Source organism: Myotis yumanensis, unplaced genomic scaffold, assembly GCF_028538775.1.
Source record: "Myotis yumanensis isolate MYYU_CA2020_CCGP unplaced genomic scaffold, mMyoYum1.0.hap1 SCAF_11, whole genome shotgun sequence".
In the NCBI taxonomy this organism is placed as follows: Eukaryota; Metazoa; Chordata; class Mammalia; order Chiroptera; family Vespertilionidae; genus Myotis; species Myotis yumanensis.
The window spans coordinates 64,528,112-64,553,483 of NW_027223762.1; the positions used below are offsets into that span (position 1 = coordinate 64,528,112).

Sequence of the window (25,372 nt, forward strand, 5' to 3'; positions counted from 1 at the left end):
TGTCACGCATAGAGCAGGGCCCATCAGGGGGTTGAGGAGCTCCCCCCTGTCATGCACAGAGCAGGGCTGATCAGGGGGTTGAGGAGCTCCCCCCTGTCACTCACAGAGTAGGGCCGATAGGGGAGGTGGGTTGGGGCGCTGCACCCTGTCACACTCAGGGCAGGGCCAATGGGGAGGTTATGGCTCTACCATGACACACACAGAGCAGGGCCCATGGAGGGGGGTTGGGGCGCCGCACCCTGTCAAACACAGAGCCGCAGGGCAATCAGGGGATTGGGGAGCTCCCCCCTATCAGGCACAGAGCAGGGCTGATCAGGGGGTTGGGGCGCCTTCCCCTGTCACGAACAGAACAGGGCGGATAGGGAGGTTGTGGCCCCGGCCCCGTCACACACAGAGCCTCAGGGCGATCAGGGGGTTTGGGTGCTGCCCCCTGTCATGCTGATCCTGGTGCCAGGAGGCCTCGTGGCTCCGCTGATCCCGGTGCCGGGAGGCATATTACCCTTTTACTATATAGAATAGAGGCCTGGTGCATAGGTGGGGGCCAGCTGGTTTGCCCTGAAGGGTGTCCTGGATCAGGGTAGGGTCCCCACTGGGGTGCCTGGCCAGTCTGGGTGAGGGGCTGAGGGCCGTTTTCAGGCTGGTGGGTGACTGAAGCTACCAACTGCTCCTTTTTTTCTTTTTTTTTTTTCTATTCTGGGCCAGCTTTAGCTCTGAGGCCTCGCTGCTGAAAACATTGATACAATGCTGCAGTCAGGCTGGCTGAAGCCTGGCTGACTGAAAGCCGGTTTCTGGGGTTTTGTTTAGCTTCTATATTTGCAACATAGTTGCTTAGAGTTGTAGCTGAGAGGCCGGCAAGTCAGGCGGGGAACATTGGAGTCCTGTCACTGGAGCAAGCAAGCCTCCCTGTTCGCTTCAGTGCATGGCTGCTGGCCGCCATCTTGGCTGACAGTTAATTTGCATAAGGATATGCTGATTAGCCAATGGAAGGGTAGCGGTTGTACGCTAATTACCATGTTTCTCTTTTATTAGTGTAGATGTGCTTGTTTGGCTTATAAGGGGGAAATGGGGCCATGTCCCAGACTGGCCAGATAACTGCTGACCAGGCCCCAGTCTCACACACAGTCCTGATTGCTGTCTACCTGGGCCTCGATTCAGTCATTCACAACATGAGACTAACAATTACCACTCCTTTCTTTGCAATAACGCTTCGAGAATAATCGAAACACCAAACAGAACACATTCTAAGCATCCTCGAAGGAGGAAAGGTTAAGGAATTATTAACCCATGAAAACAAAACTAAGAAATACTGATGCCTGCTCTCCTACCTGCAGGAGGGCTTAGCCGTTTCTGAACTTCCCGGAGCACATCGAAGAGAAAGCAGCGCCCCCCGCAGACTGCGGGGACCAAAGCTCCTCCTTTAGGACAACGTGCTCTGCGCCTACTGACTGGAGCACAGGAGACTGTGTGGGGTGCAAGGCAGGGACCAGAGAGGTGCCGGGTCACAGGGAGAGAGCCCACCGAGTTATGCCCAGGCCTGAGTGCAGGCATCTGCCGGGGTCCTCGGGGAGGGAGAGGACTGGGGAAAGCCGTATGCTCTTTCTGAGCACGTTTCGGAGCAAAGCCAAAAACACGAGACAAGACAAGAAATTCTAAAATCAACAACGACTTGGCTTCTTCTATGTCCCCGGCTATAGTGCTGTGACATTCAGGGGGCGATGCCACTGAGATGGAAAGTTTCTTGTTCAGGGACTATGAAACTTTCCTTAACTGAACTTAGCTCCAGTGCTGTGGAAATGCGTCCTGAAACACACCCACACCCACATGCACGCACATACATGTTCATAGTCACACACACGTGCACATTCATACACACGCACACATTCTCATACAAAGTGCACATAAATGTGCACATTCACACATGCACACATGTTCACACACACATGCACATTCACACACTCACACACATGCGTGTACACATCCACACGTATGCATGGTGTGCATTCACACATGTGCACACAATGCATCCTCACACAATGTGCACACACGTGCACACCCACACACGTGCACATTCTCACACATGCACACACATGAGCACACCACACATGTACACACATGCACAACACACATTCTCTCACACATGTACACACGTGTGCATTCTCTCACAAACATGTGCACATTCTCTCACATACGCACACACTCTCACACACATGCGCACACACATGTGCACGTCACACACACTTTCCCTGCTGCAAAACTTAGTCCACCTTAGACATGAGCAGGAGTGCAGTAGAAAATGGGGTTTCATCTACCCTCTCAGTGTTCGCAGCGAGACCCTCCTGGCCACACAGGGAGCTGTGAGTGTAAATAATTCCTTGGCACTAAATTAGGTTTTAAATTATTAGAAGAGGCCGCACAGGGAAAGAAACCTGAGACAGCCCACCATTCAGCTCTCCAAGCAACATAAGATGGAGGAGACCGCTGTAATCCCACCTGGTACAATTTAAGTTACTCTTGGTCATTGATAATCATATCAAACCACAATTTCATGACAAGAAGATAAACTGCCACACGGAGGCTCCGTGAAGCCTGAGGTCCCTGCCACTGAAATCGCCTAGAGAAACTGCCGACCCCCGCCCAGTGCTCTTACTGAAGAGACTGGTTGCCTTTTGCACCAGACTCATGCCTCCTGGTACCCAGAAGGCTGTTCCTTCTCATCAGACTCCGTCCTCACTACCCACGGGGTAAATGACCTCATTCCAGCACAGGCTGCCCCTGTCCACCGGGTCAGAGCTGAAGCACGAGGGGCCGGGACTGAAAGGCAATGGGAAGAGGAGGGAGGGGAAAGGGCTGGGTGGGAAGGAGCGAGGGAGGAGGGCAGGCAGAACCCGGGAGAACACGTTCTCCGTCCACGAGCTACAGGTTCAGGTTCGGAGAGGCTGCTGACCTTCCTCTCAGCACGCGAGCTGCTCACCTGGGCCACTTGGCTTCCACACGGCTGCCCGTTTCTCTTCAGGATAAAAGGGGGATTGCTGAGCTGCTAGCACAGCTCGCCACATGCCTTCTCCCCATACCTTCACATGTGCTTGCAAGTTGCAAAAGAACGTGCAACCAGCATGAAGTATGACAGGACTTTCTAAACCCAGCGCAATCCAAATGCGGAAAAAATGACTAGTTCTATGGAAGAGGTGCACGCGGCCAGGCAGTTTTATCCGCATCACTGCACTGGGTTCCCTGTCCAACGTCCCAAGGTGATCGCAGGAGGACGTACACACTGTGCACTTTCTGAGGGGAGCAGGCGCGTCTGTGCCATGGACCATACAGAAGCATCACACGCGGCCGAGTTGGGAACAGGATGCTGATTGCCCCACATCAGAAAACAGGTGTGGCTTCTTGGAGCAAACTGCGACTGGGTGTGCACGGAATTCCAGACCCAAAGAGGCTCAGACCCCCGTGACGGCACACTGTGGGTTAGCTTATTGCTTAGTGCACTGTGTGCAAGGGCCATAGTCGCTTGCATGTAGCAAAGGCCTTTTCTGCACACTAGGCTTTGAACTAAATGTTTACTTTCAAGTGGGAAACAGAAGTGATGCTTTCCACCCGCCCACCAGTGTGGCCCTACTGGTCCCTGGTCCCGGCCCCCAGAGCCACGGAGCCCCTGAGCCCATCTCCACAGCAGGTCAGGGCTTGCAGCTCGTCTCTGCTCTGTGGACCTGGCCTCAGGGGCACTGCCCAGCAGGGACGCACCAGGACCCCAGCCCCACCAGTACGCCCTGCCCCACATGCTGGCCGTCCCACCCCAATCCCTGCCCTGGATCCCCGGGCAGATGGACACACCCCGATGACTGTGTGGGGTTCCAGAACACTTACGTGTGCCCACGGGAACATACAGTCAAGGCTCTTACCCCACGTGCCCCAGGTTGCTCTGGAGACTAGACACAGAGCCCACCCATTATTCTGCCAGGGGCCTGGGAACCAGCTGCCATGCACGGCCCATGACGCTGTCAGCGAACACTGAGCGACCGGAAGGCACGCAGATGGCATGAACGGCAACCAGGAGGGTCAGAACACTCCATTGCTGGGTCCAGCTGGATTACGTTGCTTCACTTTTACCTCGTGGCTCTCATCACAGTGGGCCCATCGCCTTGTGCAGAGGCACCGACTCCCTGCACCACAAACTGCACCTGCTTCTGACCAAAAGGTGTGAGGGGAGGCGAACAAACAGTCCTTCATCGAAGCAGCACTAAGTCAGATGGCGAGAGAACACGTGCAGGAGAAGTAACCTACGTGACGGCAGCAGAACTCGAAATCTGCACAGCAGGCCGGCCTGGGGACCAGCACACAGCAACCTGTGGTAAGCATCTGCCCAGTAAACACGCAGGCGCCCACTGCTGCCAGCGCTCCCTGACCGCGTGCGGGTGTGACAGCTCCACGAGGCTCATCCCGCCCCGTGAGGAGTCTCCCTCCAGAGGCTCCGGGTCCGAGCCCTGCCATCCTTCAGCCCACGTGTGAGAACCCTTCAGTAAAGAAACAATCCCTGCTTTATACATTTCCTGCTTCATGACCAAGTTTCTTTATTTGAAATATAAACTAAAAGTACATGATTATCCACTGCCTTGCTGTGAATGACATTAAGCTATCAGTTAAAGTAAAATCTCCCACCAGAAGGAAGGTTTTCTGCTACTAAGAGAGTAATCCGCGTTCACATGAGCCATCCCAGAACAAGCGCGTTGGGGTGATAGCACCTTGGGGTAGTGCACAGCCCTCACAGACACCCCGGAATGGGCACCAAACTCAGAAATTCGTGGCCCCTGGCAGTCACCCCACAGCTGATGACCATGTTTCACATGAGACCCCACAGGCGCCTTTAAGTGGTTCTCCATTTGGCACCAGATCGCTTCTGTATGAATCTGGCCGCTGCATACTTTCATTTCTTTGAAACAAAGAGTAAGAAACCCATTTTAATTGTTCTTAGAAGAATGTGAGAAAACCTACTTTTCACATAACTTAACTTTAACATGTTTAGCTGAGAATACATGAATCCGATGAAATGTCATCGTTAAGTGCTTTTAACAAAGAATTAAATACTTACGCCATGATACCTGAGAGGTGAAACATTTCGGCTGTGATATAGGACAAATAACTGTACAGGAAGACAAAGAGTGGCTCGATCACCCGTATGTTATGCGTGAACCGAGTGGTGAATGCCGCTATAAATCCCAGGAAGATGCCGATCAACATGCCGCCGATGCCCACAACAAAGAAGTTGGCAATCCCGGCAAACACGTCAACAGTCTCAATGGTCTTCATCTGGCAGAAGGACTTGAACAGGTTGTACAGGACCTGTGGGGAGGGAGCGCATGGTCATGGTCAGCTCTTCCAGCCACACTCCCCCTTACCTCCCTTTTACCCCCCCCCCCCCCCCCCCCCCCCCCGCCACCACATGTGCCTGCCTCTCAGAGGACGTGCCTTCTGGCACCCAAGCGGTGGCCGTGGCAGTTCCTACACATTTGTTTATTTAAATCATATTCAATAGCTTTAAACCAAAGGCTTTGATAACAGCATGTTGTCAGGAAAACTTTTTCTAAAAGTAAGTGAGAAGAGAATTCAAAATTATTGCACAACTTACTCCAAAAACATCAATGTTTGGATGCCACTTGGAAGCTCCTTGAATGCTTGGTTGCCATCCGGCACACCCTGCCTGTGCCACTGATGCCTGACAGGGGGCCGTGAATCAGTTACCTTCCAAGGCCCTGTCAGGGGTAACACCCTGGAAGGACCCGTCCTCTAGTGCCGGTGCCCTACCTGAGGGCACCTTCCACCCAGGCCCCCGAGGCCCTCTGCCTAGCTCCCCCCTCCCCCCCCCCCCCACACACAGGCACGTGCTTGGTACAATGTGAGACCCAAAGGAGTCTTCTCAAGAAGCAGCAACCTGTGTGCATGTGGGTGCATATGTGTGAGTGTGCATGTGTGTGCATGTGTGAGTGTGTATGTGTGGGTGCATACACGTGACTGTGTGCTACAACTTCACACATATTTTGTGCCTCTAAAGTGACAAGAGAACACTGTTGCTTGGTTTCTGAAAAATCTACAGTCTTTACATAGTGTTAGTTTAATACGCTTCAACAATGTCAGGCACTTCCTGTCCGCTGGCAACATGCCTTCAACACATGGCCGAGGGCCTCCGAGCCGCTGAAGCGAGAAGGGACGGCTGACCCACCACTTCCCCCCAGAACCAGCCACGGAAACGCAAGGGAAGCGGGTGCCCTGCTCCCCTGACTGAGATTGACAGAACCCCAGGAAAGCCGGCTGACGGGACCTGTGGGCACACAGGCCTGTTCGAGGACAGGCCATGCCAGCTCTCACTTGGGTTGAGAAACTCAAATTCACCCACAATCACACAAAATGCCAGAGGCGACCCCAGAGTCCCGGGCGCCGGGCCTGCCCCGCGAGTCTTTCCAGGTCACCCACGGGGGAGCCGACCAGAGTGTGTCCTAGAGAAAACCCATCCCGCCGCCTCCTCCCACCGACGGCCCTTAGAGCTACGCGTTGCCGGTTTGGGGTAATGTCTTCCTCTTTTCTACTGGGTCATACACCCTGTAGGCGAGGGTCACGCCTCATCATGATTTACTTCCATGTGCCCAGTAGACGACGATAAACGCCTGCTGGCCTGAGACAACAGCAGAGGCTCTTGACTTAGCCGGCAGGGCTTCCCTCCTCCCGGTGCTGGTGTGACACCAGGGCATGTGGCCTAGCAGCCAGGAGGCCCGGGCAAGAGAGGAAACAGCAGCTCACTCGCCGAGGACTTAAACATCTTGCCGGTGTCATCACTCCACGCAGCAGCTGCTTCCTACTTGCAACCGAGGCCTCTGCGCACCTCGGGTTTCATCAGCATCAACGAGCCACCTGGTTCCTGAGAGCGGCTCAGTGAGGTGCTATTTATACCCCTTCCCTCCGGCAGCCACGGCCAAAGGTGAAGGTCACTCGCTGCCCGAGGAGAGACAGACTGCCCGGCCGCCCTCTCCGCGGAGGCAGCCCCCAGCCACTCAGGCACTCAGCTCTGCCGCCCGCCTCCAGCCGCACCAGGACCACAGTGCCTCACTCTAATGCCCTCCAGCACCACAAGACTCACTTATCCCATCTTTCACGCTCAAGGTTAAAATCCTGGACCACGGCTTTGGGAAGGCGCACTTCTCTTGTCAATCCGCTTTCCCAAAACCTCCGTCTGGGAGGGGTCTCATCGCTGCTACACAAAACTCACCTCCTCACTCATTGTGTGTATTAATCCTCACAGGAGGATACCTTTCCCATTGCTTTTCAGCGAGAGTGGAAGGGAGGGAGAGGGCGGGGCAGAGAGAGAGAAACACCAATGGGAGAGAGACACATTGACTGGTTGCCTCTCAAAGCTGCTCCCACCAGGGCCAGGGAGCCACCTGCAACTAACCAGGTACTGTCCTTGACTGGGAATTGAACCTGCAGCCCTTCGATGCATGGTCTGGCACTCTGACCACTGAGCCACAGTGGCCAGGACCATACACACCATGCTTATTCATCTAGGGTTTCCATCCTGCGTTTTTTTTTTTTTGTTGTTGTTGTTGTTTTTTGTTTTTTATTTTGGTAGAAACCAGCTCCTAAATCTAGGAAAAGTGTACCTGTCTTCCCTGGCCCAGCTGGAGCTGCTCTTCCTCCCAGAGCGGCCTGGCCTCCCACTGCCCTGCCAACCCCTCTCTGCCTCCTGCAGCCGGATGACTCCCAGCCACCCAGGGCCTGCAGGGAGGCCACGCTGTGCTGCGGGTGCTGCCTCTGAGGTGCCTCAGCTCTCCAACAGAAATACAAGCCCCTGGTGCACAGAGCCCGTGTCCCTTCCCCTCCCTGTCTCTCGACCCCCGCCCCGCCCCTCGCCGCCCACTGGTGAGGCCCAGTACGAGTTTCTAAGGAGCAGCAGGCACACAGTCATGCTGTTTCCCGAGAGTTTTCCTGACAGCTCCATCCCTCAGAGCTACCAGAGCTATGTCCTGCTTCTCATGTTCCTGAAGGTTTTGTAAAGGGCAGAGCTGGGCACAGGCTCGCTCCTCCCGTCAGCTGCCAGGGCAGGGCTGCAGGGAACATCTTAGGTAGCAGCGTTACCTTGACAACCAGAAAGCTTTCCATAACCTCCCACCTGCTTTACACTGAACTTGATACCTACTGATCAGAACAAGATAAAATTCTTCTAGTTTCAACTGACCACAACCCAGTGACTTCATTCCAGTTAAGTCCTGTAACCTCCCTGCAGGGAATCTACACCGCAAGTGCTTCTGGCGTTAGGGTTTGTATCTGTGAATCATGTGCGCTCTGCCCGCGGGCGCAGCTGGCCTGTGGCTGGTCTGTGCAGAGGTCACCTCACAGGTGAGGGTATTTTTAGCCTGAAATGCCAGGGACGCCCTTGCCAACTTCCGTAACGGGCTAATTTGACAGCTGCGTGCTTCCCAGTCATTCTCTCACAATTATGTTTCTAAAGCACTTATATTACTAACATCACAAATTATCTATTTTGATGGGAGATTAAGAATGTTCAATAATGCAGTGAAACCGTGATGCAAAGATGCAAACGATTCAGAGTCCTTTCTCAGACACTTCTGTCCCAGAAAACAGCTTTTAGGTCACTTTTTCTGATGTGAAACACAAAGAATAATCATTTTTGGATGAGGAATTTTAAATCTATTCTGCCATTTGCAAAAGCAAAGTAAGGTGTCAAGTGGTCACCACATCCCCTCAGCTTCCTGAGGCGACATCCACTGCACAGCACAGCGGCCAGGCCAGCAGGCCCGGCCCAGCCTCCCCCCAGAGCCAGCTCTCCGGGGCCATGCTGGCTATCGCAGGTTGAAGAATTTTAAGTCTTCTTGGAAAATGTATTAGAATATTAGGTTGCATTAACATGTTCTAGAAATGATGTTGGAAATTACCATGTAATAAGACTATGAACTACTGTGGAAATAGCAAGACTTCTCAAATAACTGGGCACCTTAGCAATCTTTGCCTAATAAAAGAGACTTTAAATGTTTCCCTAAAATATTAATTATATGGGAAAGCACAAAGCTCACCTTTATTTTGCTGACTGTCATTTCTGTTAATTCCACTCACTATCCAATCCACTATCATCCTAGGCCAGGGGTGGGGAACCTTTTCCTGCCACGGGCCATTTGGATTTATAACATCATTCACAGGCCACACAAAATTATCAGCTTAAAAATGAGCTGCTCTATTTGTTCAAACACTTAATTAACTCTCCCCTGATGCCTTGGCAGGGCCAGACCAAATGATGTTGCAGGCCTTATACACAGGCTGGATGTTCCCCACCCTGCCCTAGACAAGAACACACAGAGTTTGAGTGCAGTCATATATTATCAATTTCTCTTTGCTTTGAGACATTTTTTGGGTAGGTTTTCTACCCTTCAACTCTTCTAGCTCAGTATTTAATTTACCATGCCTTGGGGACCCACAATCTCACTTACCTTCCAGGCTACATTTAAACATGAATTCTCCCTGTTAATCTCCACCCTTCTAGTTGCAACTCAGAGTGACTCATCATTTTCACTGGTCCATATATTTTTTAAATGACCTCCAATGTGAAGGAGAATTTTAAATTTACTTTTTATTTATTTATTTTTAAAAATTGATTCAAAGAGAGGAAGGGAGAGGGAGAGAGATAGAAACATCCATGTGACAGTGAAACATCGATTGGCTGCCTTCTGCATACCCCCCCCACCAAGGATGGAGCCTGAAGCCTGGGCATGTGCCCTGACCGGGAATCGAACCAGCAACCTTTCAGTGGATGGGACGATGCCCAAACAACTGAGCCACAACAGCCATGGCATGGTCCATATTTTTATATTTCTGTCTGTTCCATGAGTTCCTTACACCTCTCCTAGAGATAAGACTAGATGATTGAGTCAAAAAACCTTCCAGAAAACATGTCCCCTTTATATTTGAAGGTACCTGACTAAGAGACAGAATCATAATTCTTATACCTGTCTTCTAATTCACTCCACTGTTCAACCAGTTCAGTGAAATAAATATCTTATTCTTCAGCAATAGGCAGGCACAGCCCTGGGCATGTCCTCTTATTGTGCAGGCGTGGGCTTACGGGGCAGCCCAGGGCACATAACCCACCGAGGATGGTGCTTTCGGGTGAAACCGTAACTTACACCCTGACTTACAGGTTTTGGCCTTGGGGCGGCCTGCCCGTCCTCTGCCCTGGCCCTGCTTCCGGTGCTGGTCCGGTGGTAGCTTGCCCATCTGTAGGGCCACGTTCGGCGGCTCTGTGCCTCCGAGAGGAAGCCCAGGACATGCCTCTGGAAGGCCGGGCCTTCATACACTGAGACCTGATCCCTGAGAAACTTGAAGGAGGACCACGGAGGCATCTGAGGGAGGGATCTGAGAGCGCGGCCAAGGCTCCTGCTTCTGAGCCTGGCCAACCGCTACCTGTCCTAGAAGGAAGCGGCAACATGGGATGAGGTCTCTGTAGTTTCCTTACACTCAGTAGGACCGGGAGCCCCACACTGAACTGCTCACGTCTCCCTCAACCAGGGAAAGATGTATCTGACCAAACACAACTTACACATGGAACTCGGCGCCTTCAGAAACTAGAAGAGTTATAAAATCTCTTCATTGTGATGGCTGTTTCCCGCTACAATCTAAGATGGTGAGTTAATGACTGGCTGCTGTTAATGAGTAATGGAGTGAAGGAGGTAGACTGTGTTCCTGGAGTTCGCTTGGCTGTCTAAAAGTTTCTTGGCAGCTATTCTAAAAACTGGGTTTCCTTATCAAATTTATTTTCTAAAAAATAATATCCACATGGAGTTAATGGACATCCTTCAAGATGATATTCTGTCCAGTTCAGGAGTCTGCATACAGACTGACAGAGGGTGATGCTGGTTCTCCCTGTTAATTTATGCTAACTTCTAAACGATTCAGCGATAACATTTTAATAACAGGAATTAATGGGGGGAGGTCATATAAATTACTTAAGTTACTTAGACACACGTTACTTAACAAGCTTTATCTCAACTTTACTTTTTGCAAAATGGGGAGAATACCTATTCATAGGTTGTCATGAAGCCCCGAGCCCAAGGTGCGCACGCACAGGTCAGTGACGCCCATGCCTCTCACCATTCCCGCCATGCCTGCCCCGGACACGGCTCCGGGACACAGCACCCCTCACCAGCCAGAGCCCTCTGAGCGGCTCCGCAGGGGGTGGCGGTACCTGTGGCTGACACAGGACCCTAACTGCCTCTGCCTCTAACTATGTGCCAATTAATAAGAATTAAAAATAATTTGCATTTTCTGAACAAGTGCCCACTAATGGGAAAATGGTGAAGCCCAGAACAATGCTGGCTGAATGTGAACCAGAAGTGAGCTGTGTGCTGAGCTTCGCCCACGTGACAGACTAAAGGACCTCTGGAGGGGGGGCACTCCATGGGCATCGGCTGCCCCCCGGCCCTGGCCCCAATGCGGCTGCCTCCCGCAGGCTCGCGGCCGCCCAGTGACCACGCTGGGAGCTGGGAGGGCCGGCTCCTCAGAGCCGCTCGTGGGACCGCGCATTGGCATGCCCAGGGCAGATACAGAGCAGGTGCGCTGTGGACTGGCAAACAGATACTTTGCAGTAAATAAATTCTTACTAAGAATTTCAGGACAGACAGCAGAGCATCCGGCCCGAGAGGCCTGGGCAGCACAGGTGCCACTCTGCGAGGGACTTACCACCGTCACCGCGTCGTTCAGCAGGGACTCCCCGAAGACCAGGATGTAGAGCTGCTCGTTGACGTGAATGTTCTCGAAGACAGCGAGCACGGCCACAGGGTCGACGGCGGAGATCAGACTGCCGAAGAGCAGGTTCTGCAGCAAAGTGATGTCGCTCAGGCCGAAGGCTTCAATCTGGCAGATGCCGAACAAGGACACGCCGATGCCGATGGAGTTCCACAGCGTGCCCACCACGGCGTACCAGAAGATGGTGCCGATGTTCTCGAAGAACGGGCGGGTGGGCATGAAGTAGCCCGCGTCCAGCACGATGGGGGGCAGGAGGTACAAGAAGAACACGTCTGTCTTCATGGCGGGAGGCGACTTCTCCTCGACACCAAAGATAATGCCCCCAAGCAGAAGGCCGACCATAATGAGGAGGCAGCTCTCGGGCACGATCGTGGGCAGCTTGTGATAGAGATGGAAGCCTGTTCCAAAGCAATCGGAAACATGGACGTGGGTCAGGCAGGTGCAGGGAGGAGACAGGTCAGTTCTCTGATAGAACCAATGGGCCTATTTCAACACCCCCAGGTGGGCCCTGGCCGTTTGGCTCATGGCTAGAGAGTGTGCAGAAGGCAACCAATCGATGTGTCTCTCCTACATCAATGTTTCTTTCTCTCTCTCTCTCCCCTCTCTTCCACTCTCTCTGAACATCAATGGAAAAATATCCTCAGGTGAGGATTAACAACAACAATCTCCCAGGTCAGTACAATTGGCTATAGAATGGCTTTCTAGATTACGATGTAAAAGTCTGATGCTCTCCTTAAAGCTATTCACCAAGTACTTTCAGGTACAACTTTAAATTTAAATCAGAGGTAGGTCGCTATAGGTACACAATATACAGTACCATTTTGTCTAAATTCCGATTGTTTTCTTAGATAAGACAATGCAATTTTATATTTGGGACAACAGTGTGATTCCCAACACATTTTCTGATGCAACCTTGTCGACCCTTTTTATATTTAAGTGGGAGTGGAGGTTCAAAGAGGCGAGCCTTGCCCATGCATCGAGGCCGCACGCCAGCTTTCGGACGCCTCCTGCCGCTCTGCACGGAGAAGAGGGCGCAGCTTCCTCCTGTGCCCAGCTCCAGGCTCTGTCGTTCGGGGGTGGACCATGCGTCCTTTTCCTGACGGCTGCTCCTTCAGAGCCAACCCAGTCAGGGATCCAAGAATCATGGGTAACCGCTGTGGGAGGATGTGAACTCCCACGGTCTCCAGTCTTACAGAACGGATGTGTCTGCCCGGCCGATGAAGGCCCAGCCAAGTGCCCTGAGCAGGGGGGTGTGGGGGGGACGACACACACTACCGAGAGAGCACCGGAGGCGGCACCTGGCGGGGAGGGTGCTGACCTCCGAGAGAGGGACGAGGCATCAGGGAGTGCAGATGTGGGAAGGACACTGTCTCCTGACCAGGGGGCCAGTGGGGCTGTAACTGGGGGGCGTGTGAGGGCGAGGCCCGCGCAGGAGGGGCACAGGGGCCCCTGGGGAGTGACTGCACGTGAGAGGGTCCCTGAGGGCTTGACGAGGACACCTCCTGTCTGCAAGGCCTCAGGCCATCCTGAGGCATGTCAAACGTGTTAGAGCTAACGCAGCACGTGGCAATGATCTGAATGATCAGAAGATAACATGGAAATAACAGAGTAAGTCCTTAAACACGTACAATCACAGAGTTTTAATAAGTAAGTTCTTGGAAGCTATAAACAGTACTCTAACTCATAGCATGAAATAGTTTGTGAACCAGGAAAATCACCATCATTTGAAGAGATATAAATAACTAATCTCTAAATAATTAAATTAACATTTATTTGGTATTCAAACCATCCCTCCAGCTTGGATTATTTTGTTATTCACATTATAGCAGACTTCGGTAATTATTGGGGAACATACACATTCACCTGGTTCAATAGGGCTTCCCCATGACCTCTGGCCTGTTGACCTCTGTTAAAGGGCAACGGAAGAAGTCCTCTAAGCCGCATCCCTGACTCTGTCCTCGGCTGGCTGTTCCCTGCAGCAGCTCTCCCTGTGCAATGAGGAGATGCCTCCCGCCTCCCAGCGCCATGGGCATTCAGCTCCTTTCTGGGACGCAGACCAGAAGGCCGAACCTGTGTGCTGGGGCCTTGCCAGCTGCCACCAGACAGCGGCCCCGGCTTTGGACCCAGCTCCTCCAGTCTCTGCTTGTGGCTGTGGGGAAGTTTCTATCAGACTGAGGCCAGTTTGCTCATCTGTGAAATGGGGCCCCATGCACCCACCACATACAGAGCTGTAAGGTAACAGAGCCGGGAGCTGCAGAGCACTGACCACTGAGCCTGCAGTGGCACAGATGCCCCAAGGCTGGTGTTCCCCCCTCCAGTCCATGAAAAAGGAAGAGAACACAGTTCCAAAGAAACACACAGACCCAGGAGCAGGGCGCTCTGCAGGCAAACTGGGAGGGGGGAGCCTGTTCTCAGTAGGTCCTACTTTCCTCTTGCGTTCTTTTCCTTTCCCTGCCACCCAGCCTCAGGACCCCGTGCTCCGTGTCGGGTGCGTCTATCCCTGGGTGGGAAGGAGACCTGGTTCCCAGGACGGAGGTGGGAACCCAGGGGAGAGAAGGAAGGAGCAGAGGCTGCGCTGTTGCCCCACACAGGCCAACACCTGCCAAGCTCAGGTGCGTCGCTGATCCTGGCGAGGACCCAGCTGCAGGTGCACCAGGAGGAGGCGGGGCCGGCGGCAGGGAGGGGCGGGGCCGCAGCGGGGAGGGGCGGGGCCGGCAGCAGGCAGGGGCGGGGCCACAGCGGGGAGGGGCGGGGCCGCAGCGGGGAGGGGCGGGGCCGGCAGCAGCATAAACACAGGTGGGAGACCCAGGGGCCAGGAGGAAGGGCTGGAGGAGGCGCGGGGGAAGTGAGGCAGCAGATCAGGTAACAGCAAGGAGCAGGACAAAACATTTACTTAAGAAATCGTGCGCTTATGTTTTTAAAGTGCTGCTCTCCTTCCTTAGGAAGGCTTAGCCGTCCACGTTGGTCCGAGTGACCCTGGCTTGAACTTGGGCAGCAGTTTGAAGCTGCTCAGGGGCCCCCCAGGCAAGGAGGGGTTGAGAGAAGCCGTCACAGATCTCAGCTCGCGCTTTGGGGGACACAGCAGACACTGAATTCTATGACACACGCTCTGCGGCACAAACGATTTTGTGCATGGATGTCTACACTTTTATGAATGACGAGCATCACACTTTTCAGCAAGATAATTATTCAAAACAAAGCCCAAAAGGCTTCTTAAACTTAATTATTCACAGAATAAAAAAAATAAACCAACGTTTACAAATGGGTATGCATTTCTGGCCATCCCCTCCCCACCAGGTATTTCCTGAGAAGGATATGGACTGGAATACACAGAATTTGCTTTCCTCGGGCCACTATCCCAGCTAATATTACCAGGAAATATACCAGTTATGGGGGGAAATCAACTAAAGGTTTTATCTGAAGGCTGCCTATGAGCTACCGCAGGCACGGTCTATGGTTTGGTGGGGGATCACCCCCTTTTCTCCGTAAAGACACCGCTAGTCACCTGCTCCGCTTCAGCCATGCTCTGCTCTGCCGCTGACAAAGGCAGAGGCAGCACCTCGGTGCGTGGGCCTGGCTGTGCTCTGTGAAACGCTATTTGTGGGCTGGAACTAGAATACAACTTTATGTGTCACAACATATTATCTTTGTAGACTTTGTTTAACCATTTAAAAATATTGTAAAAGCCGTGCTCCACCCACAGGCCATCAGCACCAGGCGGGGCCGTATAGGCCCTCGGGCTGAGGTTCACCCACCCCGGTCTAATTTGCTCTTTGTATTTCCTGCTTGTGGTGTTTAGGTGCTTGTGTCCTGCACTGTCTACCGGTACACTGAAGTCTGTGGGAATGGATGCTTTACCATTATTTTATTTTAATTGCAATAGAAATTCACTTATGGGAAGGGGACCGTGATTAGAGGTCTTTTGTACAAAATACTTAGTTAAATATTCCTCTCTTGGAGTGACTCTATTTTAATTTCTCTCTGCATATATTTTTAAAATTAAATGAGCTTAACTAAAGGCAATGCAATTAATTCATTACATTTCCTCATTTTAAAATAATCTCTTTGTCAAATTCTGGGAAGAAAGCAAAGCGAGAAACACCGGAATAGCACAACCCACAAAAGAGCAACAGTGTAAAAATCTGAATCAGAAATTCACCAAAAACCATACAAAGTCTCAGGCTCTGCCCAGCAGCGAGGGAGGGGGCGCTGCGGAGTGAGGCAGGCCAGCCTCAGGAGAGCACCCTGAGCTGAGGCAGACACAGCCCTAAGGATGCCGCCTCTGCTCAGGGGCCCAGCACAACGGCCTTGCTAAGGGCCGCACACTAGCCAGGCCTGTGCCCATTGGGCCACACAGTGCCAGCGGCTGCGGAGAAGTCTGCAGAGCGCGCTTCAGGGCTGCTCACTCACAAAGCACCTTGGGAAACTGGATTACAGCAAGGAACGGTCCAAACGACGGCAAGCATATTTGGCTGGGAAAATGGTAAATATTTCTGAAATACATTAAACTCGTTCTTTTTTTTTTTTTTTTAAATATATTTTATTGATTTTTTACAGAGAGGAAGGGAGAGAGATAGAGAGTTAGAAACATCGATGAGAGAGAAACATCGATCAGCTGCCTCCTGCACATCTCCTACTGGGGATGTGCCCGCAACCCAGGTACATGCCCTTGACCGGAATCGAACCTGGGACCTTTCAGTCCGCAAGCTGACGCTCTATCCACTGAGCCAAACCGGTTTCGGCTCGTTCTTAAGTATTAAAAGAAATAAAGCTTTATTAAAAGAAATGCTAATTTCATGTATCTCAGTGCACATAACAAAATACACATTTTTATTTGCTCCTTTTTATTGAATTTATTGGGGTGACACTGGCTAACAAAATTCTATGGGTTTCAGGTGTACAATTCTACAACACATCAGAAACCAGTAGAATTTTGGAGTGCATTCTGCTAAGTGAAATAAGACACTGTACTGTGTGATCTCCACCCCCCAGTCAAATATCTGTCCATCACCATTTATCCCCTATGCCCTCCTCCACACCCCATCCACTCCCAGTCATCACCACCCTGTTGTTTTCTCTTTTTTCTATTTTCTTCTTCTTTGCTCAATTCCTCCACCCCTCCCCACCCAACCCTACCTCTGAAGCTGTCAGCCTGCTCTCTATGAGTCTGTCTCTATATTGCTTGTTCATTTTGTTCATTAGAATCCAAAGGAGTGAAGTCATATGGTACTTGTCTTTCTCTGATTGTCTTATTTCACTTAGCATAATGCACTCTAGGTCCATCCATGCTGTTGCAAAGGGTAAAATTTCCTTCTTTTTATAGCTGAGTAGTATTTCATTGTGTATAAATTCCCAGAAGTGGAATTGCTGGGTCATAAGGCAGTTCCATTTTTAATATTTTGAGGTAATTCTATACTGCTTTCCATAGTGGCTGCACCAGTCTGCATTCCCACCAACAGTGCATGAGTGTTCTCTTTTCTCCACATCCTCACCAACACTTTTTGTTTGTTGAGTTATTGATGATAGCCATTCTGGCAGGTGTGAGATGATATCTTATTGTGGTTTTAATTTGCATCTCTGATGATTAGTGATGTTGGGCATCGTTTCATATGTCTATTGGCCATCTGTATGTCCTCCTTGGAGAAATGTCTATTCAGGTCCTTTGCCCACTTTTTAATTGGATTGTTTGTTTTTCTGGTGTTGAGTTTTATAAATTCTTAATAAATTTTGGATATTAACCTCATATCATTGGCAAATATGTTCTTCCATTCAGTGGTTGTCTTTTCATTTTGTTGATAGTTTACTTTGTTATGCAAAAACTTTTTTGTTTGGTCAGGCCAGTGTAGCTCAGTGGTTGAGTGTTGACCTATGAACCAGAGGGTTAGGATTTGATTCCTGGTCAAGGCACATGCCTGGGTTTTAGGACCAGGGATCATGCAGGAGGCAGCCAATAGCTAATTCTTTCTCATCATTGATATTTCTATCTCTCTCTCCCTCTCCCTTCCTCTCTGAAATCAATAAAAAAATTTAAAAAAACTTTTTAATTTGATATAGTCCCATTTGTTTCCCTTGCCTGAGGAGATATATCAGAAAAAATATTGCTATGAGAAATATCTGAGATTTTACTATCTCTGTTTTCTTCTAGGATTTTTTTTTTTTTTTTTGGTTTCAAGTCTATTTTTTAAGCCTTTAATCCATTTTGAGTTTACTCTTGTGTTAGGTGTAAGAAGATGGTCTAGTTTAAATTTTTGGCACATATCTGTCCAATATTTCCAACACCATTTTTTGAATAGATTATCTTTATCCCATTGTACATTTTCCCCTCCTTTGTTAAATATTAATTTACTATAAAGTTGTGGGTTTATTTCTTGGCTCTCTATTCTGTTCCATTGATCTATATGTCTGTTTTTATGCCAGTACCATGCTTTTTTATTACAGTGGCTTTGTAGTATAGTTTATCAGGTAGCATGATTCCTCCAACTTTGTTCTTCTTTCTTAAGATTGCTATGGCTATTGTGTGTGTGTGTGTGTGTGTGTGTGTGTGTGTGTTTCCATATAAATTTTTGGAATACTTGTTCTAGTTCTGTGAAATATGCCACTGATATCTTGATAGGAATTGCATTGAATCTACAGATTTCTTTGGGTAATATGGACATTTTAAGAATGTTAATTTTTCATATCCATGAACATAGTATATGCTTCCACTTATCTGTATATTCTTCAATTTCTTTCTTTGGTATCTTATAATTTTCTGAGTACAGGCCTTTTACATCTGTGGTTACATTTATTCCTAGGTATTTTATCCTTTTTGAAGCATTTGTGAATGAGATTGTTTTCTTAGTTTCCTTTTCTGATAGTTAATTACTGGTGTTTAAAAACACACCTGATTTCTAGATATTTATTTTGTATCCTGCTACTTTACTGAATTCATTTATCAGTTCTAGTAGTTTTTTGTGGAATCTTTAGGGTTCTTTCAAATGATGACAATTTTACTTCCTCCTTTCCAACTTGGATGCCTTTTATTTTTTCTTTTTGTATCATTGCTGTGGCTGGGATTTTTAGTACTATGTTGAAAAAGAGTGGTGAAAGCAGCAGTCAGCCCTGTGACCGGGGAAGTTCCAGTACTGGAACAATGACCGCTGTGAGCACCTCCACTGAGAGCACCTCTGGCTAGAAGAAAGCTGCCCCCAAGTTCCTTCCCCAATGCCAGACAGTCCAGTTTCTCCTCGTATGTGTCTGGGTCCCCCAGAGCCTCCCCTATCAGTGGAGCTCAGAGGAAGTGGGAGCTTTCTATAAACCCCAGCAATTTAAAAGCTGCAAATTCTACCCTGTTGCTGAATGCACAACATAGAGAAATGCCAAAGAGAAAGCACAGAAACTCAGCTTGTCCCAGATGAGAGGTTAAGAAGTTTGCCCAAGGTGTGTCCCAGTGACTGGGCCTGCTGGCGCATATCAGACTGCATCACCCTCATGCCAGGCCTGCTGCTTCAGCCCCGGGCCCCATGTGTCCCAGAAACTGGGCCCTCTGGTGAGTCTTGAACTGTGCAACTTTCCTGCCAAGCCTGCCACTGCAGCCACAGGCCCTGTGTAACTCGGTGCCTGGATACTTTGGTGAGAACAAAAATGGGGAGACAAAGAAACAATCCCAAAAGGAAATAAAAGGAGTAGCAAGAAAAGGAACTAAGTGAAACAGAGGCATGTAATATGTCAGAAGAAGAATTCAGAGTATGGGTCATAAATTTCTAAACCAGCTGGATGAGAAAATCAACAACTTATGCAAGAATCAAAAGGAAATAAAGAGTGATATAGCTACAATTAAAAAACACAGTGGGAGTTTTCAACAGTAGACTAGAAGAAGCAGAGGACCGAATTAGCAAATTAGAAGACAGGGCAACAAAACACAGCCAATCTGAACTGCAATTGAAGAAAAAAATTAGAAAGCAGGAGGAGAGCCTAAGGGAGCTTTGGGACAACATGAAACAAAGTAACATATGTATAATAGAGGTGAAAGAATGACAAGAAGAGGAGCAAGGATTAAAAAACCTATTTGAAGAAATAATGACAGAAAACTTCCCTGATTTGGCGAAGAAAAAGTCACACAAGCACAGAGAGTCCCAAACAAGGTGAATCCGAAAAGACCCCACCAAGACACATCATAATTACCATGGAAAATGTTCAGGACAAAGAGAGAATCTTAAAGGCTACAAGAGACAGACAGAGAGTTACCTATAAGGGATCTCCCATTAGGTTATCAAATGATTTCTCAACAGAAACACATCAGACCAGAGGGAATGGAATGAAGTATACAAAGTGATGCACAGCAAGGGACTAAATCCAAGAATACTCTATCCAGCAAGGCTATCATTCAAAATTGAAGGGGAAATCAGGAGCTTCACAGGCAAAAAAGGGCTACGGGAGTTTATTACCACCAAGCCAGAAATGCAAGAAATGCTAAAGGGACTATTGTAAAAAGAAGAAATAGAAAGGGAAGAAGGAACACAGGCACAATGAAGAAAATTGGCTGCAAACAAGTACCTAGTACTAATAACTTTAAACATAAATGGGTTAAATACTCTAATCAAAAGACATCGAGTGGCTGAATAGATAAGAAAACATGACCCATATATATACTGTCTACACGAGACCCACCTCAGAACAAGGGACTCACACAGACTGAAAGTAAAGGGATGAAAAAATATCTCCCAGGCAAATGGAAATGAAAAAAAAAGCTGGGGTAGCAATACTTATATCTGACAAAATAGACCTTGAAGCGAAGGCCATAATCCTATATATTAAGAGAGGGATATGCTAATTAGTCATGACCGGATAAGCTAATTACTCACAACCAGTATGCAAATTCACTATTACCCTAACACACATGATGGCTGCCACAAGATGGTCTGCAGGGGAGGGCAGTTGGGGGGATCAGGCCTGTAGGGGAGGGCAGTTGGGGGGGTCAGGTCTGCAGGGGAGGGCAGTTGGAGGGATCAGGCCTGCAGGGGAGGGCAGTTGTGGGGGACCAGGCCTGCAGGGGAGTGCAGTTGGGGGCAACCAGGCCTTCAGGGGAGGGCAGTTGTGGGGGACTAGGCCCTCAGGGAAGGGCAGTTGTGGGGGACCAGGCCAGCAGGGGAGGACAGTTGGTGGGGACCCAAGCCTGCAGGGGAGGGCAGTTGCGGGAGACCAGCCCTGCAGGGGAGGGCAGTTGGAGGCAACCAGGCCAACAGGGGAGGGCAGTTGGGGGGCACCAGGCCTGCAGGGGAGAGCAGTTAGGTGTGACTAGGCCTGTGGGGGAGGGTAGTTGGGGAGTACCAGGCCTGCAGGGGAGAGCAGTTAGGGGTGACCAGACCTGCAGGGGAGGGCAGTTGGGGGTGACCAGGCCTGCAGGGGAGGGCAGTTGGGGGTGACCAGGCCTGCAGGGGGGGAAGTTAGGGGTGACCAGGCTGGCAGGGGAGGGCAGCTAGGGGCAGTTGGACTGGCAGGGGAGCAGTTAGGCATAGATCAGGCTGGCAGGGGAGTAGTTAGGGGGTGATCAGGCTGGCAGGCAGAAGTGGTTAGGGGCAATCAGGCAGGCAGACAAGCGAACATTTGGGAGTCAGCAGTCCTGGATTGTGAGAGGGATGTCCGACTGCCCGTTTAGGCCTGATCCTGGTGTGTCCCTCAGCCAAGCCTGCACCCTCTCTAATTAGGGCCGGTTGGATTGAACCTAAACGGGCAGGTGGACACTTAGAGTTGGATCATGAATAGAACATGTCTGCAGTGAGCTTATATTTGGTACAGGAAACAAGACAAAGCCCTAAGCATTTATAATGCAAGATAGCAAGCGATAGAGCTATTTTAGCAAATTATTGAATCCAAGGAAGGCATCATGGGAATCCCAATTTATAGCTGGGCATTAAGAAGCACAGATGGCAATCCGGGACTCACAATTGGTATCTGAATTGTGGGCAGTGTTGTCAGACTCAGCCCTTTGCTAGTGGGACTGAGTGCCAACTCCAAGGAGATAATGTCAGAATTGAACTGAATTGTAGGATACCCAGTTGGTGTCCGCAGAGTAGTTGAGAATTGCCTGTGGATAATCTACACATTAGGTGGCCAAAAACATTCTGTGTGTGTGTGTGTGTGTATGATTGAATCAAAATGATTCCGAAGTTTTGGGCTCAAACAAATGAGTGTAGAGTGGGGTTATTTACTGAGACAGAGGACAGAGCAAGGGACATTTCAGGGAAGGAAATTAAGATTGTAAACACCAACCAGAATCTCTTTGAAAAATACCACAGAGATTAACAAATTGATAATAAGATTTATCTAGAAGAAATGGCAGACAACTTTTACAGAACATTAGAAAAGAGCTGTCACTTTTGAAAGGGCATAATTTCAAACCTGCCCAATACCATTGACCAAAATATTGGTATGTGTTTTTATTAATCCCATAATGGATCATACTGATGAAATAGTAAGACCATATAATGGTATACAGTAGGTCCTTGGGTTACGTGAGAGATCCATTCTTACAATGCAATGTAAAGTGATTTTTGCCATAAGTCGGAACTCACCTACATAAGCATCTATGTCACTCACATGGAGCACATACACAGCAGTAATGAAGTGAAACAGTAAAAAAAATTTAAAAGAAAGATAACAATTCCTGACTTTGTGGTATATAAATAATAAAAAACATGAAGCACATATGTACATATGTAGAAATGACGGAACTTTTTTTTAATAAATAAATGGGAGATGGCGATGTAACCACGAAACAACTTATGTCAAGTCCAACATAACCCGAGGACTGCCTGTATAGTGGGTACAACAATCCTATATAATAAAAGGGTAATATGCAAATTGAACCTAACCACAGAATGACCAGAACAACCACTTGACCAGTCACTATGAGGTGCACTGACCACTCTCAGTCCCTTTCCCCGGCTGGCAGGCTCCCATCGCCCGACGGCGAACAGGGAACTGGGGGTGGGTGGCGGTGGGGGTAGGGCCGGCTGTGGGTAGCAGGGGAAGATGGCCCTGATCGCAGGCCAGGCCTAGGGACCATCCCTGTGCACGAATTTCATGCGCCGGGCCTCTAGTGTCATATAAAGATGCTGTACAATAGTGGGAAAAGAGACTAATTTAATCAGTGGTATTGGATGAGATAGGTAAAGAAGAAGAATATACACATACACTTATTTTATTAATTCTACAACTTTGGGAAATTCCAGACAGGTCAAAGAGTTTAGCATTTATAAAGAAAAAAGGAATTAAGAAAACAGAGGGAAGTCCTATGCTGTAAACATCTCAGTTACAAAGAAGTGACATAATCAGTGACCAAAAAGTAAAGACTATTAAAATAAAAGATAGGCATGCTGAAAGTCACCTTTTTAAGTTTGTGCAGAAAAAAGAGGTAAGAAAATTAAGATAAAAAACAACAACAACTTCTGCTTCTAGGAAGATGAAGTATGTATTTTTCTCTATTTTTCCCACTAAGTAAAAAAAAAATTTCCCCAAACTAGAAATTATGTATAAAACAAACATAAGGAGACTCTAAAATGTGCAGAAAAAAGGAAGACCAACTAAGGATGTTGAGATCTGAAGAACAAGGCAATAAGTTTTCTAAGTTTTGTGTTTTTTTGGTTTTGTTGTTTTTGCCTCTAATATCCCAGACTTGGAGCTGAAAGAGCTAGTAACCTGAAAATGGCAATGGTTGCAGACAACAAAAGCTTCTCCATCTATACAAAGGACCAGGAAAAAGGCAACTTAACAAGACAGAAAACTTAAACTATAATTGCTCTACTTCAGCAAAATACACAGATGAAACTGTGACCCAAGCGTCCACAAGGTCTGAGCGGGGAGTCTAGATTCCACCCTCACTGGACTGTAAGGAAAACCCAGCATCCCTACTGGGGTGGTATTAAAGAAGAAAATGTCGGGAAGTGAGACTTTCTTTACTACTGGGTGGTAATGACCATCCTCTCTCCCCCAGGGTGCCATGAACCTGGACTCCTACCACCGTGCAATCATGAGGCACCCCACATCTCCCTCACTGAGGTGGGTCAGAGGAGGCCTAGTGAAGAGTCAGGATGTTTGCTTACACCCAATGGTAATGAAGCCAAGATTCCCCTGTTGTGCCAGTGGATGCCACTAGGGGAGCAGCACGGAAGCACTCCTACCACCCTCAGCCAAGGAGGGGTCAGTGGAGACCTAGTAAGGATCTAGAACTCCCACCCCCCTCAGTAAAAATGAGAAGCATCCTCCAGATAGTCAATGGAAGAAAAGTGGGAAACCTGGCAATGATGATACATCACCTTCTGCCCTACCCCCCACTGCCAGAGCAGTGTCATAAGAAGTCAAATAAAACAGAAGGTATAGATAAGATCCAGATTCTCACAACATAATACCCAAATGTCCATGTTCCAATAGCAAATCACTCATCATGCCAGGAACCAAGAAGATGCCAAACTGAATGAAAAAAGGACAAATAATAGATACCACTATCATAGCAACAGAAATGTTATATTCATCTGACAAAAACTCCAATACAGCCATGATAAAAATGTCTCACAAGCAATCACAAACACACGTGGAGCAAATGAAATAAAGTTTAGAAAAAGAAAAAAAGCCTCAGCAAAAAATAGAAGATATAAAAAAAGAAGTCCAAGGAATGTTAGAACTCAAAAATACAATAAATGAAATAAAAAATTCAATTGTGTAGGCTCAACACCAGAATGAAGTAGACAGGACAGAATTAGTAAACTGAAATAGAATGATGGGAATTACCCAATCTGAACAACAGAGAGAAAGCATATTTACAAAAAGCTGATGGACTTGTGGAGCTATAGCAAAAGGTCTAACATTCATGTCATCAGATTCCTAAAAAGAGAAAAGAAAGTAAAAGCACTCAAAGAAATATTTGCTTAAAACTTCCCAAATTTTACATAAGATACAAACCTATAGAATTATGAAGATGAGTGAGCCTCAATAAGGATTAACCCAATGAAGTCCACATCAAGATATAACAGTCAAAGTTGTAATTGTATATAAACATATTGATAGCAGACAAAGGAAAAGTATACCTTATCTACAAGAGAGAAAATAGAATGACAGAAGATTTCTTATCAGAAACCATGGACTCTATAATGAAGTGACACAACATTGTTTATATACAGAAAACAAACAAACTGCCAACCCAGAACTCTATAACCAGTGAAAATATCTTTCAAAAAATGAAGGTGAAATCAAGACATTCCCAGTTGAAGAAAAACAAACAAACAAACAATTTTTTTTTTTTTTTTTACCAGCAGACCTTCCCTAAAATAAAAGTTAAAGGAAATTCTCAAAAACATAAAACAATGAAATTTTTGAACATCAGAAAGTAAAAAAGAAAAACAGAAAGAGTAAAAATATGGGCAAATTCCACATAGTTTCCTTCTTCTCTTGAGTTTTCTAAATTAAGTTTGATGACTACAGCTAAAATTATAACTTTGTTTGATGTGGTTCTCAATGTAAGTAGAGAAAATGTTTAAGACAACTCTATTATAAGTGGGGGCGGGAAAAAGACATAAAGGGAGGTAAGGTTTTT

General features: G+C 48.3%; 1 protein-coding gene across 1 annotated transcript in view; it reads right to left on the reverse strand.

Moving 5' to 3' along the window:
- Positions 1-25,372, reverse strand: part of SLC9A2 (solute carrier family 9 member A2) — a 123,476-nt gene that overhangs the window by 60,717 nt on the left and 37,387 nt on the right. The window contains exons 2-3 of the mRNA XM_070429772.1: positions 11,737-12,200; positions 5,090-5,340 (exon numbers count right to left, since the gene is read on the reverse strand). Coding sequence (XP_070285873.1) covers positions 5,090-5,340; positions 11,737-12,200 — 715 coding nt within the window. The remainder of the gene's footprint in view (positions 1-5,089; positions 5,341-11,736; positions 12,201-25,372) is intronic.